Source organism: Zosterops lateralis, assembly GCF_965231275.1.
Source record: "Zosterops lateralis genome assembly, chromosome: 1".
In the NCBI taxonomy this organism is placed as follows: domain Eukaryota; kingdom Metazoa; phylum Chordata; class Aves; order Passeriformes; family Zosteropidae; genus Zosterops; species Zosterops lateralis.
Genome location: NC_139762.1, coordinates 119,131,623 through 119,147,256, shown reverse-complemented (window position 1 = coordinate 119,147,256; position 15,634 = coordinate 119,131,623). Strand labels below are relative to the sequence as shown.

General features: G+C 40.7%; 1 protein-coding gene across 15 annotated transcripts in view; it reads right to left on the bottom strand.

Moving 5' to 3' along the window:
- SULF1 (sulfatase 1) overlaps positions 1-15,634 on the bottom strand; it is a 237,738-nt gene that overhangs the window by 47,132 nt on the left and 174,972 nt on the right. For all 15 annotated transcript variants that reach the window (XM_083885292.1, XM_083885282.1, XM_083885293.1 and 12 more), the window contains one exon: positions 11,012-11,251. In XM_083885292.1, the coding sequence (XP_083741418.1) occupies positions 11,012-11,251 (240 nt within the window). The remainder of the gene's footprint in view (positions 1-11,011; positions 11,252-15,634) is intronic.

Here is a 15,634-nt window from a genome sequence, read left to right as displayed (position 1 = left end):
CCTGCACTCCTCACAGTGCCCAGCCCCTGTCCTTGCTGCCAGCCCCAGCTCAGCTGTCGGCCTGTCTGCAAAGAGCTGCTGCCCAGAGATGCTGTCCCTCAGCTGGGCAGTGGGACATACCTTGAATCTCTGTACTTGTTTCCTACTAGGAAATGACATCGCATTGGAAAACCTCACATCCAACCTAGACACATTCAATCTAACCAAAAAAGCACATTTGTGGAAGGGGTCAAATAATTCAGATCTGATTGATGTGGGCATGGTGAACTTCTTGGGAAAACTGGTGGGAAAATCAAAATGTTCATAATTAAGACTTGTCTCAGGCAACATAAATATTATGCAATTCAATCAGGGAACTGCCAAATGCCAAATATAACCAGAGATTACAGTCATATATAATGTTACTTTCCTATACCACATGGAATGGGACATATAAACAAGTCCTACAGACACTAGACCTACAGACACTAGACCAGGCTTCCTACAGCCACCAAGAAAACAATCCAACCTGTCCCCTTTTTTTATCCTGAGGCCTACCAGAAATCAAGAACTGTGAGATGAAGAGGGTGACAGTGGGCAGGGAATATGTGCCCATCACTGTCTCCTGGAATGGAAACCATACCTCTCATCTAAGGCAGCCAAACTGGTTTAAACTCGTGGTCAGATGTCATGGGAAAGTATATGGGTAAAGACTGAAATACTGTGAGAAGGGAAACCAAGGAAAGAGGAGAAGGGGAAGGCAAGTCAGAAAGAGACAACAGTGAAGAAAAGTATGGGAGAGTGATGTAACTGAGAGAGAGGAAGCATTGTTGAGCCAAGCAAAACCAAGGACAGTCTGTGGTTAGAGGAGAAATCTGAGGTCAGCCCTTCTGAGTGTCATCCCAGGTCTACCAGCAGCTGCTGTACACGTTTGGGGAACTTCTGATTGCTGTGCTCATCAGTAAAGGGCTCTACTGCCAACCTGTCTCTCAACAAACATCAGAGGCTTTCAAATTGTGAAATGGAAGTTATGAAAATTTATCATATAGGACGGTTTGATTGCCCCATCTATTATAAGATTGACTCACTCAGAGACCTGGACTCTGCTATTTACAGTCTTGCCAAACTTTAATCATTAGTGGTGATAGTTTCCATGCTAACTGACTCAGCCTGTATTTTGCTCTATGGAACCTTTTAGCCAAACAGTTCAGTAATTTCCAAGAAAAAGACCAGGGAAAAAGAAATGGGTTTACCCATTTAAAAATAATTGTCAAACTTTTCTCTAAGAAGCTTTAGTGTCTGTAGGTTTTGATGTAAGGCCTTTGTAAATAACAGAGGTGGCTATGAAAATCTGTCTCAAAATGACCAAGCTCAGAAAAACTGTAACACCCAGACGATTACTCCACCTTCCTACTTTAACGTCACAACAACACAATCCTTTATGGATTTGAGAATGTTCCCAGAATTTAATTTTTGACATTAAAACAAAAAGCCATCAGCTTCTCTCACTCCTTCTTACTCTCTCTTTTGATTTTCATCGCCTGAGATAAAGCCACCAGCATAAAACAAACAGATGAAATGACCTGCAGTATAAGGAAGAGAATAGATAAACTGAATTTGGGAAAGAAAGGATGGCTTGGAGCTGGGGAGGGCCAATTCATCTAGGAATTTCCTTGCTTTAGACTACTTAATTTTCTAACTTCAATAATGTTTTGTTAGATAGCTTCTGGCCCCCTGAACACCATATTTCAGTGCATGTTATGAGACTTCAGACTGACAGCCTGAACCATTCACCTTTGTGTTGTTAATGATTTAGTATTTTATCATAAAAAATAATCTCAGTGCTGTCAAGGTTTAAGCAGCTCCCTGAGTGACAGTTTGCAGAAATGGATGTTTGCCCCTGTTGCTGTGTAAAGCAGTTCCCATGTCTAACATGTAGCAAAGTCCTGAATACTAGAAGATACAGTGGCTGTGATAATGGATCATATTTGCCAAAATGCTTTAACCAAAAATGAATTATTGGTCATAAGCTGAAGAGGATCTGAGTAATTAGACAGATGAAGGGAAAAGCCAGGCTTTTACTGAAATACAAGCATTCAGTCCTTGCACCGTGTGGTCTTTTTGGGGATTGCTGAGAATAGAACAGGGCAAGTGAGTCAGAACCGGGGCCCAGTACCAGCAGTTAAGTGTCTGGCCCTTCAGGCTCTGAATGAAGACGAGTGCCAGAGTAAAAGTAAAGCACAGGAGTGTCCATGGCACCAAATAACAATCAGCAAGTAATCACCATGGGTGTCCTAGTTGTTTTTTGTTTAACCAAAGGATTGTTAATAAGTAAAGCACTATGGAATATGTCACAGATCTGCCCAGGAACTGACACTGTGATGTGCAGATGTCTTTGCATGCTTGGCTTCTAAAGTCAATCCCTATCTTTAACTTAGCTATAGCCCAACCCTTGCCGAATTGCCCAAGTCTGAGAACCGGCTGGGAAGCCTCAGCTTCAGAAGCCACTTGTGCTCAGCAGTTTGGCTTTAGGAAGCCAATTCTGCTTGTAATTAGTAAAATGGAGATTATGACTCAGTGGGTAAAAGCCTCATTAAAAAGTAATGCCATTTCAAGGGACATCTTTTCATTATTATGGGTAACGGCCCCCATAGGGATAACAGGAAAGATAAATGCTTAATTTTGCATTTTAATAAGACAATTTTTATCTGCATTCTGGCAGTTTTGCTAACTGTTCCCAGGACACATTGTTATTTTCTAATCACATGTAGTGTAGTTTAGTATATCAGAATAATTGTATTCTGTATTAGTATGTTCAATTATGTTTATGCAAACAACAACACATGGTGTGGTGAACAGTTTTACAGACATCTATATGTCTCTGGAGGGGCTGCAGAATATACATGTCTGGTACCTGACATGAACAGATGCCTTAAGACAGGGTTTTGTTTTCCCTGTTACAATTAGCTAATGATTTCTGTACTGGACTGAGAGATCCAGGGGGTTGCAAAGGGTGCAAGACAAATATAATTTGATCCAGGGGATCTCTAATACTTACAGCTGAGCGTGATTCAAATTCTCATAATTCCCAGGACTTCTTTTCCCAGCAGTTTTTACAAGCAATTATGACTAATGTTTACAGTATTACACAATATAGTTAGTCCTCTAACTCCTGTCAGCATTAGTGGATTAGTGTACAGGTGAACTGGGCTACATCTACTAGTGAGACATCTCTGCACTTCCACAGATCAAAGGACATATCTTATGTTCTACACCCTTGTTATGTGTTGAGGCTTATGGGAACGCTTCCGAGTCAAAACAAACACAAACCTTTAAAAAGCCACACTGCAGAAAGGTTTAGTCACCGTGACCCAGACAAGAGCTTTAAGTAGACAGCCCACTTCCTTTAACAAAGTCAGGAAACCATTTACAGGAGTTGCAGGGCACTGTTTATACGACATTTAAGGACACAAATACAGTGATTCTATGCTTCTGTGGACGGAACTAAACTTCCGAATCATTCCAGTAAATTTCTCCTTGCTTTCTTTCCATTATGCAAGCCACAGATTCAAACCCTAGAAGTTTGATTTTTCCCTTCTGTTGAAAAATTGCAGAGGATTAGTGTATCACGTCACTGAAGCACAGAAAGCCAGCTCAGTATGCCAGCACTACCTAGGAAATGAAATAAGCATTGTCCCAAAAAATATGGTGAGGAAACTGAGGCACCAAGAGGTTAACCTCCAGCTAGACCGAAGTCATGCAGGAAGCCTGTGGAATTGCCAGGAATATAATTCAGATTTCACGGTTCCTAGTCTTGTAACTAAAAGCAGTAGAAAATCTCAGGTTTTCTACTTTTTCTCCAGCTTTGTGGGTCTTTCCCAGTTACTGCCAGATTTACCATTGCAACCAAAAAGATCATTAAGGATTTTATAACTCAGCAGTTGCAAAAGGCATTAGCCTATAACTTGATATAGCAATTGTTAGTCTGGGTGATGTCTTTAACAAAGCCTGTATTATGGGCCAAGCTGGTAGCACTTTCCAATGCTATGTTGTCTGACACTTCTCATTATAAGACCCTGTTTTCAGCTGCTTATAACTCTCTTATATTTGGACTTAAATTTTCCACACTGGATGTCTGCCTCAGGCTGAATTTTTTGAAACTTTTTAGCCCAAACAGTAGCCATCTTCGAGAACCGCAGTAATGGAAAAGGAATTACACTCAACATCTGAAAAAAATTATGTGAGATTTCATTTGATAGCACTTGCATGCTCTGCATGGAAGTAAGCTCTGAATGCAGGAGCTCTGAAAGGCATGATGGACTCTCTGTCAAGGAGGCAGCTATTAGAATCCTTTGAATAAAACCCTGCAATTTGCATGTACTGGAGATCTGGACACCTAAGGACATTTATTCTTTGTCCACCTCTGAGTGGTGTCAGCAGGTGAGAGAAAGCTGATTGAAATGCAGAGGGCAGGAGGTGACCTGATAAGGACAAACAGTCTGAGGAATGGCAGGAAATCCTGCAAAGGAGCTGAGGTGGGGGGAAGAAGCAGTGGGGGCTTTGGGGCCCAGGACTGGCAATGTCAACCAAGAAATGGGACAATGAGTGCAGAAAGGAGAAAGAAGATGATTGACAAGGCAGGCGGGAGAAGCAGATTTGCTGATCAGGCTGGAAAAGGAGATCGTTAATGGTAAGCAGAGGGAACAGGACATGTCTGTCAAGAACTGACTGGACCTGAGAGAGGAGGTAGGGAAAGAAGGAGGGAGGGAGGAAATGACCTGAGGACAGACAAGCAGAGAGACAAGGCTCAGAGCAGAGGCCAAAGTGATGTCTTGCAGGGCCAGAAAACTGAGGAGTGGACACTGCACTGCCTAATGGGGTAGGATGGAGGGAGTCAGAAGTGCTTTTGGTCACAGTTGAGGGACCCAACAATGTCTGAAAGGACTCCTGAGTCTCACTGGTTCCTGCCTTTCATAAGACATCTGAAAACCTATAGCAGCCAGCCCAGCCCCATGTATGTGATAAAACCCCATTTTGCTTAGTTTCTCAGCAAGTGAACACTGGAATGCGGCAGATGGGATATGAGACCCCTCAACCTTGCTGATGTGGATTTCCACTGTGTCTTTTGATGGAACTAGTCTATCTTTTTGAATGGAGGGAATTTCACCCTCCATAAAGTGGTATGCTGTTAAGTAGTCAAAAACTATAATTTGGCCATGTGAACAAGAGATATAATGGTTGCACAGAAAATGTTCTGCCCAGATTTTCCTAAATTAAGCACTTAAATACATAAAATTGCTAAAAGTCCTTTAGTGTATGGTTTTTTGTGTGATATTTAATAGCACAGAATTCTGCTTTAAGGATAAGTAGGCAGATATACTGTGGTTTTGATGAGGTCCTGGACAGAAACCAAAAAGTTTCACTTCACATGATACAATAGAACTAGAAAATCCTGCATGTTATCCTTTTGGTCTTTTTCCTTTTCTACATTTCACTTTCTGTGGACTATGTGCATACATTCATCATGTTTCACTTTCACTTATACATATTTCCATAGACAGAAAGTACAAAATATTCTGAAAAGTGAGACATATTTTTAATTATTTAAAATATTTACAGATTAAATTATGTTTGATGTTTCTCAGAATATTTCATACCAATTAAGAAAGAATCTGAAAACTCAGAGTTCTCTCTCTCCTTATTTTCACTTCAGAAATAATCTGAAAACCAGGACTTATTCTCTGCTCACTCTTTCCCACCCCTGTATCATATCGTGCCACCTCTCTGCTCTGAAAGGGTGCATGAGGCAGGATACAAATTAGGTCACTGAAATGATGCAGATTAAAAATAGCAAGTGCTGGCAGTGACTCGTACTGCAAGGCTGTGAACAGGAAACACACTGGCTTTGCCTCCAGAAGAAACTTACTGTCTGCCCACACCTTCAGGAGGCATAGCTTTTGCTCTCTCTGTGAAAGATTAACATGTCCCTGTGTGTCAGAAGGCAGTGCTGCACAGTTTAAATACTGCTTAGCTTTCAGCTTCCTGTCATCTCAGTGCTTCATTAGTTCTTTGTTCATTACACTAAGAAATGTACCCATAAGTGACAGATGTCAATGGACACACTGACATGTGCTGCTGAGCACATTAGCCAGTTGTCAACCAAGTGACCACTGCTGTTCATCATTGCACAGAAGTCTGTGGCTAATGTCAAAATATGCCAGATGGGGTCATCTTGGTGTCACTTCTTAAGTTTGGAGTTTTACAGATGAAGCTGTTTAGGAATTAACATTTGAGCTGCTTAACTTTTCATGTCACCATTTGTGTCCCACAAATGACACCAGAACACTTGCATGCATGAATCTTGAATGTTATTCTAATCTGTTGATACATCCGAGCAAGAAATAAAATACTGGGAAATACATCTTCCCAGAGACAATTCCAAAAATTGCAAGCAGATGATTGCCTAATTTGGTGATCCCCGTTCAGGTGGGATTCCATGAAAGGAGAGCCTGGTTCTGTGTTTGGCTTGGTGCTGTGAGACTGTCAGCAGCTGCTGAGCCAAGGCAGAGTCCTGCTCCCTCCTGCACATTTACACTGGCTGTGAAGGGCTAAGGGGAGAGAGGATTAGAGAGTAGTAATTCTACAAAGTAACATTAAGCAGAGAGGGTTTAGAGTGTGTAGGTGTGTTAAGTCGGGGTAAGAATTTTAAACTTCTACTTCTTTTTATATTTGCAAAGGGATGAAACTTCAGCTGGTAAAAATATAAAATCCTGCAGACCCACTACTTAAAAATATTTTTTTATTTTATTTATATTCTCTGAATGTTGGCTGTTCTCATGTGATGATTTGTCTTCTAAAATTACCAAGATTATGCTTGGCTGCTGCTCAATTATTAGGATGTAGCACAATCCCCGTTTCCTACTAATGAAGCCAAGGTTGCACTTCTGGGGTTTTCCTTTGTGTTTGTGTAGGTGAATGACAAAGGGAACTAGTAACAGCAAAGGGCACATCTGAGAGGCAAGACTACATGCTGTAGGACTGGGACAGTGCAGTAGAAGATAAAGAAATTATCAGACTGAAAGAACAGCAAATGACCAGCCAGCACTTTGGACAGCACAATACAAAATCTCTAACTCCTGCAGTTAATAAATTTATGAATTAAACTTCTGAAGGAAGTTCAGCTGAAGAAACACATTATTTTTACATTAAAAACTACGAGATGAAACAAAACTTTTCAAAGCTTTTCTTACAATTTCCAAAAAATTTGAAAGCAAAGAATCCTTTTCTCTCTCTAGTGTGAGTGCCTGGATCTTATGTAATTAAAACAAATGTCATTACTGAAACTCCCCAGAGCTGCTTTGTTTTCTCTTTCTACCTCTTTACTGTGTGCCTTCCTTGCTATGTCCTACAAATTCAAATTTAATATTACCAGTTTTGTGGACAATCAAGAAGTTGTGCAGTTGGTTCATTGCTGCATTAACATATATCTGGTGAATAAGGGAAACTGCAAACATTGAAACCTCCTTAATGGTTTTGGAAAATTATAGTTAGAAGTAAAAGTCATTTTGATTGGTAGTGTTATTTCTGAATATGGCCTGCCCTGCTAATGCCCAGTATTGTTTCAGAATGCTGCCTGCCCTGCTAATGTCCAGCACAGTGTCTGCCTATGATTTGGCACTGACACACAATCTTCACAAAGATATGTTTCCATGAAATGCAGAGTTGCCCTTAGGTCACATCAGAGTAGAAGAATAAAATGGAAAAAGGCAAGAAAAAACCATTCTGTCCTTTGCCAGGTTTCCCCAGTGGGCTCTAATTATAACCACAGTTTATTAGAGCACGTTTCAGACCTCACTTTAAAGGGCCTGCTGTGCTTGTGTGGAGTCCTCGTGGCTTCAGCAGAACTCACCTCATAACAGTCTGCCCGCATGTGATCAGTTGCAATAGAGAGGCCTTAGTAAAGGCTGCTGCAGGCTTGGACAATGGATTCTTTATAGATACTGAAAACTATTTGGAGCGAGCAGAAGTGAGGACATTATAGAAACACTCTCCAGCCCCTATATTTCCATTGACATATATTAATTTGATCCCATGTAAAAAATGCATAAATTCTCATTATTACAGAGTACCAGGTTGGAGGTATTGTACATTGTTTCATCCAGACTGGAGCTCTCTGGTCAGATGCCTTATCAAGACTGTCACCAAACTGTGACTGGCCTGAGTTATTCACTTCTCTTTCTGTGTCTCAGTTTCCCTTTGAGGAGGTTACTGATTTACTGTCAAAATATGTAGAAATGCACAGAATAAGTATCTATAACATCTGCAACCTCTCTCCACAGTTTTCTCATTTTTACTCCCAATTATTCTTGACTCCCAGGTATTTTTGAGTCATTATAATTTTACTAAACTTTCTAGCTGTGAAGTGTAGATTATTACTTGGCTAGCAGACTTTTAGTGACTTTTTAATAAGGCAACACTATCCTTGAAAAATGTATTATAAGATCTGCTGTTAATTAAGCTACCACCTCCAAAAAATAATTGTGGCTTAATTAGAAGGTAGGCTCATCTTACAAGGAGTAAAAAGATAAATCTTTGCAGCCAGTATTGAACAATGTACCGCAGTCAGAATTGGAGATTCATGCAGGTGTTTCCATTTATTTCCATTTTCTTCTACTCTTTTCTGCCCTTTGTTAAAACTCACCTATCCTGACAGTTTTAGGACTGATGTTCTCTCTGCCTGCTTTTGAAAAAGTACTTTTTTCCTGTTCCTTTCCTTTTGACCCCTTTTTCCTTTCTATGTAATAGGGTCAAGTCTGCATTTAGTAAGCATCTCCACATGCCTTCATAATATAAGGCAGTGCAGAAGATATGCTCAAAGCAGTGTTTGCCCTCAGAGGGGCAGAAAGGGCTAGTGACAGAGCTGTGAGTTCATGTGTGAAGCACTGAGCTGTGCAAAGCATAGATGACAAACCAATAAGATACTAAATTTTAAAGAATACTAAAGCCAGGTCTCACATGAGGCAGCTATACATCAAGCAGAAAGGATTTTTGATATGTAAGTCATGAGATAAAACTTATATTTTAGGTCAAATTCAGCACCTTTTCTAACAGGGATGGTCAATTTGCTCCTCCTTCCTTTTCTCCTCCAAAGCCTTGATGCTGAGCCCTACTCAGGCTTAGCACTGCTGTACTCAGATGGCAACTTCACTGAGACCAGATTAATAGAGACTGGGGCACTATTCAGCTTGTGTATCAGAGCCAACACCAGGTCCAAAAAAGTTAAAGATTCATCTGGTTTTGTTTTTAACACAGGAAGCAGAAGTTCTCCAGGACTAGCGATGCAGAGTGACAAAAGAAAAAGGAGTGAACTGTCTGTGTGGTAAAAAAAAAAAAAAAGACAGCACAGAGGCAGATAAACTTGAGGCACTGGATGCAGCAGCTTTAAGAGATTTAGGATTAGCAGACAGCATGGAGACATTTGCCAGCTCTATGTTTTGAAAGCAATCCCTTCTTGTGCCTAAACTGCGGATAGAAACAAGTTTCTTTGCTGCCAGTTACATTGTAAGGAAGGCAGCTGGCAGGAGATCTGTGCCTCCTTGCTGTGTAAAGGGGAGTCTTTGTAGCTGAACGACACTTCTGGGCAATTTGCACTCTGACGACCTCGCACAACTCCGGTACCTTGAGAAGGGGAAGTCAGGCTGGAGCCTAATGTGTCTACAGATTCAATCTTTGGGGATAGGTGATGCAGAAATGAATTGAGTTTTACATCAAGCTGAAGCACAGATGAGAGGAATAAGAAGAGTTCTTTGTAGACAGGAAAGGGATCTCCCGACTACGGAAAACCACCAGGAATTTACAAGAAAACTATCAAATCTTACTGGTCCTCAGTAGAACAATCCTTCTTAAAGGCATGTTTCTACTCCTTTTCAGAAAATGCAAATGAAATATCACCCCATGGCAAAGCTTAAATTATACCATTCACCTTGTTTTGCTCCCATGACAGTCCTTGCACTCCTGTGAGGTCTTTGGCACCAGTTCCCAGCCTGGCCCTGACATCTTCTTCCACAACTGCTAGCAGCTGTCCACAAGAAGGATGTAATACTGACCATAATCACGTCTAGAACTGCCAGTTCAGACCCACAATGCCACTAAAATGCACCTCTTTCACTGTAGGTGTAACTGCCCAACAGCTTATTTCCCACCTGGGACATCCAAATGTGAAAATATGCTGCTTCACTACCAGTGGGTTTCTTTACCTGGCTGTTACTGCAGATGTGGACCAGCCGGCAGTACTGCCCTCCCTCTCCATAATATTCACAGCCAGTTTGGGACAACAGTTGTTCCTGTTGTGGTTTAATCCCAGTCAGCAGCTAAGTACCACTCAGTTATTCTCTCACTCCCCACCCCCTGCCACAGTGGGATGGAGAGGAGAATAGGAAAGAAGGTAAAATTCATGCATTGAGATAAGAATAGTTTAAGAATTTAAATAAAATGCAACAATAATAATAATAACAACAACAATAATAAATAATTATGGGAGACAACAAAAAGAGAGAAATTAACCCCACAAAAAACTCCCAAACCCCCAAGTAATGCACAATAGAACTGTTCACCACCCATTTAGCAATATCCAACCAGTTTCCAAGCAGCACCCTCTGTCCAGCTTTCCCTCAGTTTATGTACTGAGCATGATGCCCTGTGGTATGGGATAGCCCATTTGCTGGGTTAGATCAGCTGTCCCAACTGTGTCCCTTCTCAATTTCTTGTGCCCCTCCAGCCTTCTTGCTGCCAGAGCATGAGACACTGAATAGTTTTGACTTAGTATATGTGCTACTTAGCAAATACGAAAAACTTTTTGTTGTATTATCAAGATTATTCTCATGCTAAATCCAAAACACAACACTGCAGCATCTACTAGGAAGGAAATGAACTCTATCACAGCCAAGAACAGCTTATTTCAGGCAGTGTTTTAAGAGCAACTGCTGAATATGTCATCTTCACTTTAAACCAAAAACTTTGCTTTGCCTCTTACCTGTTCTGTAGCCAGTGTTATTGAGATACACAGCAAAGGTACGAGGCTCATGAGTTGCCTGCCATGAGGGAGAAGAGCAGTTTTCGTTGTTGGTGTAAATGTTGTGGTTGTGCACATACTTCCCAGTCAGCATCGAGGAGCGAGATGGGCAGCACATCGGGGTAGTTACAAAGGCATTGATGAAAGAGGCCCCTCCATTCTCCATAATCCTCCTGGTTTTATTCATCACTTGCAAGGACCCTGCAATGAGAGGTATGGATCATCACTGTTCTGTAAAAGGTAGTTTGAATACATTGGCTGTTATTATGCTATTAAAAGTGAAAAATCAGTGATTAGTTTGTGTCTGAACACCAGTGTGCTTCACTCTTAGCTTTGGTAATTTTAGGACAAAAGATCACATTTTTATTGTATCAACAAAAATATTTTTAAGGATTCCAGAAAGACAGAATTTTGGGTTTTTTCCCCCCTCAGATTTCAAAACAAAATATGGACTTCAAAATAGGGACTAATCTAGAAATAGTGTCAAAGCTGTATCAAATTTATAGGTCAGTAGTTCTTCAAATGCAGCTGCATAAAAGCAGTATGCTACACAGACTGAATTATTAGTCAATATGCCAGTAAAATAAATAGAATGCTGAGATGACCAATGAAAATGTTGATACTCTTTCCATTTTATCAGATGACAGAAGAAAGAGAAAAATAGAGAGAGGAATGGACTAAAGGAGCGAGTGAGAGAGAGAGGAAGGAAGGAGAGAATTCATTAACAATTCTTCTAAAGGAAAGTTTCTGTGGACATAAGATCAGCATGTCTGGTTCTGACACTAAGGCACTGTGCTCAAAATCAGCTTTTGGGGCTAAAAATGTGTGCAAAAATATAGGCAAAATGCAGCACCTTTCTCAAGAAATTGCCCTGCTACTGTTTAAAGAACAAAGACATTTTTTGCATCATTCAAAGCACCTTCATGAACTGCAAGGAGAGAGAGGCAGGGCTTGCAGATTTCTGATTGCAGAAAGGCTGAGTGGCCCTGGATAGAGTCTGTCAGTGTTTGCTGAGAGCTGTCCAAGTTTGTTCTTTATATTATCCCACAGAGCAGAGATTGAAGGGTGGGAGTGAACTGTGGATATGTCAGTAGGCGCCCAGGAAACAAGTTTGTGAATTGTAGTACTTGCACAATGTTCACGGTAAAAAACGGTTTTCGGAATTTAATTTTCTCTTTTTTTTTTTTCTTTGGTTTTTTGCACAGTTGACTGTCCTTTACATTTATATCTGTTGATTCCTCTGATACAACAAGAACTTTTCTTGATGGTTTTGCTTGTGTTGCTTGAAAATCAAATTTAAAAAAAAATCTAAAGCAATTGCAAACCTGCCTATAAAACCATAAAACTCTCAAGGAGTCTCAACTCTAAGTGTTAGCAGTAAAATCTTACAAATTGTCTTACTAGTTAAAGTTAAGCATGTGCTGTTTTGGTGTTAGACTAACGAGTCAGTGCTGAATATGAACGCTTTTGTGTAAAAAAAATTGTTAAAAAAAGGTATGAGGCAGTAGGATCTTCAGCATTTCATTTAAAATGCCGGGGTCTCTGTCCTTAAGGATACATTTAATACTGTGTATGAAAGTCACCATCACTTTGGACTCTTTTCCTTTCATAGCCCTTTATTTTCTAAATGCAGAACATCTGCATTTATGCTGAACCCCATGTGCTTAGGGATATAGAAAAGTAGAAGAGTAACTGAGAGGTCCTGGAACACAAAAGGTCTCCATTTGCATGAGCAGGAGCATTTCATTGAATTGTTAAGTAAAAGGCAAATGAGAGATCATCCTTGTTTCACAAGCCTTTATCTCAGACCCCAGGCTGACTTTTTAGTTTTTGTTTCGCTTTGTTTTGTTTTCACCGGAGCTCTTCCATTTTTGAAAAGTCACAGTTTATTCCTGAGAACTCAGCTGTAAAGTGCTTTGAGGTGCTCTGCTAGAAAGTGGGCTATTCAGGTACCCTAATGCAAATAACTGCAGCAGAGCTGATCTGCACTTTCCTGCCTCCATGTATTATAAATGAGTAGCTGTTAGAGTGCTTCCTCATTCCTCCAGCTGGTCAGCCCTCTGCTCTTACAAACCTGCTGTTTATGACTAAGTTTTCCCTCCAGGTATGCACTTACTGACACTGATAATAGATTAAACCCCTCTGGAAATTCTGGAACAGGCACTTCAAAGCAGGTGAGACTTCCTCATTTGGAAAACAAAACACAAGCAGGAGATAAAACTTGCTGATATAAGTTATAATCCTTTGCTGTCTGTGGCTCTCCTCACAGCTTGTGTATTTTACCATCTGGCCCACAGTCTTGAGGGCACATGTACTCAGGCGCTGTCTGTCAGCAGGACACTCGCGCTCTACATGATCGATTGGGGAGCACCTGAGGGGAACCAGATAACTGAGAATGGCCACTTTGGACACAGAAGTTAGTGAGTTTTGTCAGACAAGAAATTCAGTGCCACTTCTCAGTCTATTCTCATATCTCAAAAAATATATTTAGGAACCAAGGTATCAAGCCTTTAAGGTTGCTATGGATTTTCGCCACGGGTGGGCATCTCTGCAAAGGGATATCTAGGAGCTACCCTGTCTTTATAGGGGTTGCATGCAAGGCCCCAGGAAGGTAATGGACTTTTTCAGATCTCAGCACATATCCCCATTTTTTCAGCTTGTTTTTAGCGCTTTAGTTCTAGGGAAGATGGAAAGCACACCAGGCAAATTATGCCTGATGGGATATATCTAGATGATGCTGTGATCTCTTTACCCAGTGCTCTGTTCAGTAGCTGGTTTATATAGATTTCACTGAGTGATGCATTAGGCTGTAAAAAAGGGGTCAAAAACACTGGTCAAAAATACCAACATACTCATTAGTTTTTACTCCTTTCTGACATTATGCAAGATATTTTTGACAGTGAGGACAATAAGAATGACTGGGGTCTCATATTCTGAGGTACTGATCTGTGCAAATAATAGAGACTTGGAAGGACGGGGGAAGAGACCAAAAAGCAAACAAAATGTTGGATTGAAGAGGATACAGGCCTGACCCCAGTGGGAGTACCCACTGCCCTGAACAGCCACAGCATGTTGTCTGCAGGAGGGGAGAAGTTCTGGGTTCTGGGTTCTGGTGCTTTGCCTTGAGCAATATGCCACTTTACTGGGCAGTGAGTCCTCTGCCCTCAGGATCTTGGTAGGGGAAACAGTGAAAAGTGGCAAAATTTAAGAAGTAAAATACCTTTTGAGCCCAAGCATTTGCTGAATTTCTTCAAGAACTGTGGGCCAGGCTGCTTTATACAGCTTAAGCTGCAATCCACCAGCTGATCTAGAATAGCCTTCCTCCTTGCATAGATAAGAAGTGGCTGGAGCTGTGGGGCAATTTGTTGGTTTTATCTAATAAAACAAATGAGACAGCAACTCTGCTGAATTTCTTCTCACTCAAAATGCAAAACTCAGGGGGATATGCAGATCAGTAGGAAGATGTGCATATTCCTCTGGCTTGAGCACTAACTAAATGCAAACTCTCTGCCTCTTGGAAATTTTACTTTGGATGACTCCTCTATATATCAGTTGCACTCCGTCAGATGAATATGTTCATTCAATGCTTATATAAGCTCTGCAGACAAATTCTTCCTGATTGAAGTCTATAATGCACTTTGTATGCTTTTATGTTAAAGAATTCATTTAGAATGGCTTTTAGAAATGTTCGTGCTGGGAATACAATAGCAAATAATCCATATTGAGCGACTTTCAGTCCTGTGATTTTTGGATACCAATGCCTAAGTTTTATTCTGTTTGTGGCAGAAAGTGTTACTTCTCATTGACCTTTGAGAAATTTAAGACTTTTCTCAGGAATCAATGAAGAGCAAGAGGAAAATTCACACATGGAAAACAGTTTGGCTTTATTTTTCAAATAAGCAGAATGATTTATTAGCAGGAGTGTGAATAATGCAGTACAGTAAATCTTGGGGCTGAATCCTGTTTCCTGTGAAATGATCTATGAAAAGGGAAAACCTGTGTGTTCATTCAAGGCAGTGGGAATGCACACACACCCAGACTATTGCTCAGCTGCCTGCTAATAGGAGCCAGAGTGCCCTGTGCACATTCAGAGCAGCTTTCAAAGAAAAGAGCTCCACAGTATGAACAAAGTGACTTGCCACATCCTTCCTCCTTTTTCTCCACTCGCAAACCTTCTCGCAAGACTGAAGAAAGCAAGTTGGTAACCCTGTGTTCAGAGATGTGTGTCTGCTGACCTACCTTCCCCAGTGCCCTGGAGAGAGTAGGCTCTTTCAGACCACAAAAAGGAAGACTTGACTTGACCCTTTTAACAAAATTTTTCAGAACGACTCTATCAAGAAGAAATGCACTCCCATTGTAAGAGCTGTAGACCAAAAATAGAGCTGGGAACAGCCATTCATTATGCAGCATGGCTAAACAGAGCAGAGGTTTGAAAGAGTGAAAAATAAAATAAAAAAAGAATCACTCAGATCTAAAAGCCTGTGTTTGGAGCTCTGTTGCATAAAAGCACCAACCATCAGTTATGAAATATAGTTTATTAATTACCTTCTCAGAACCCTGAAGGACTATGAAATTATTATTGCA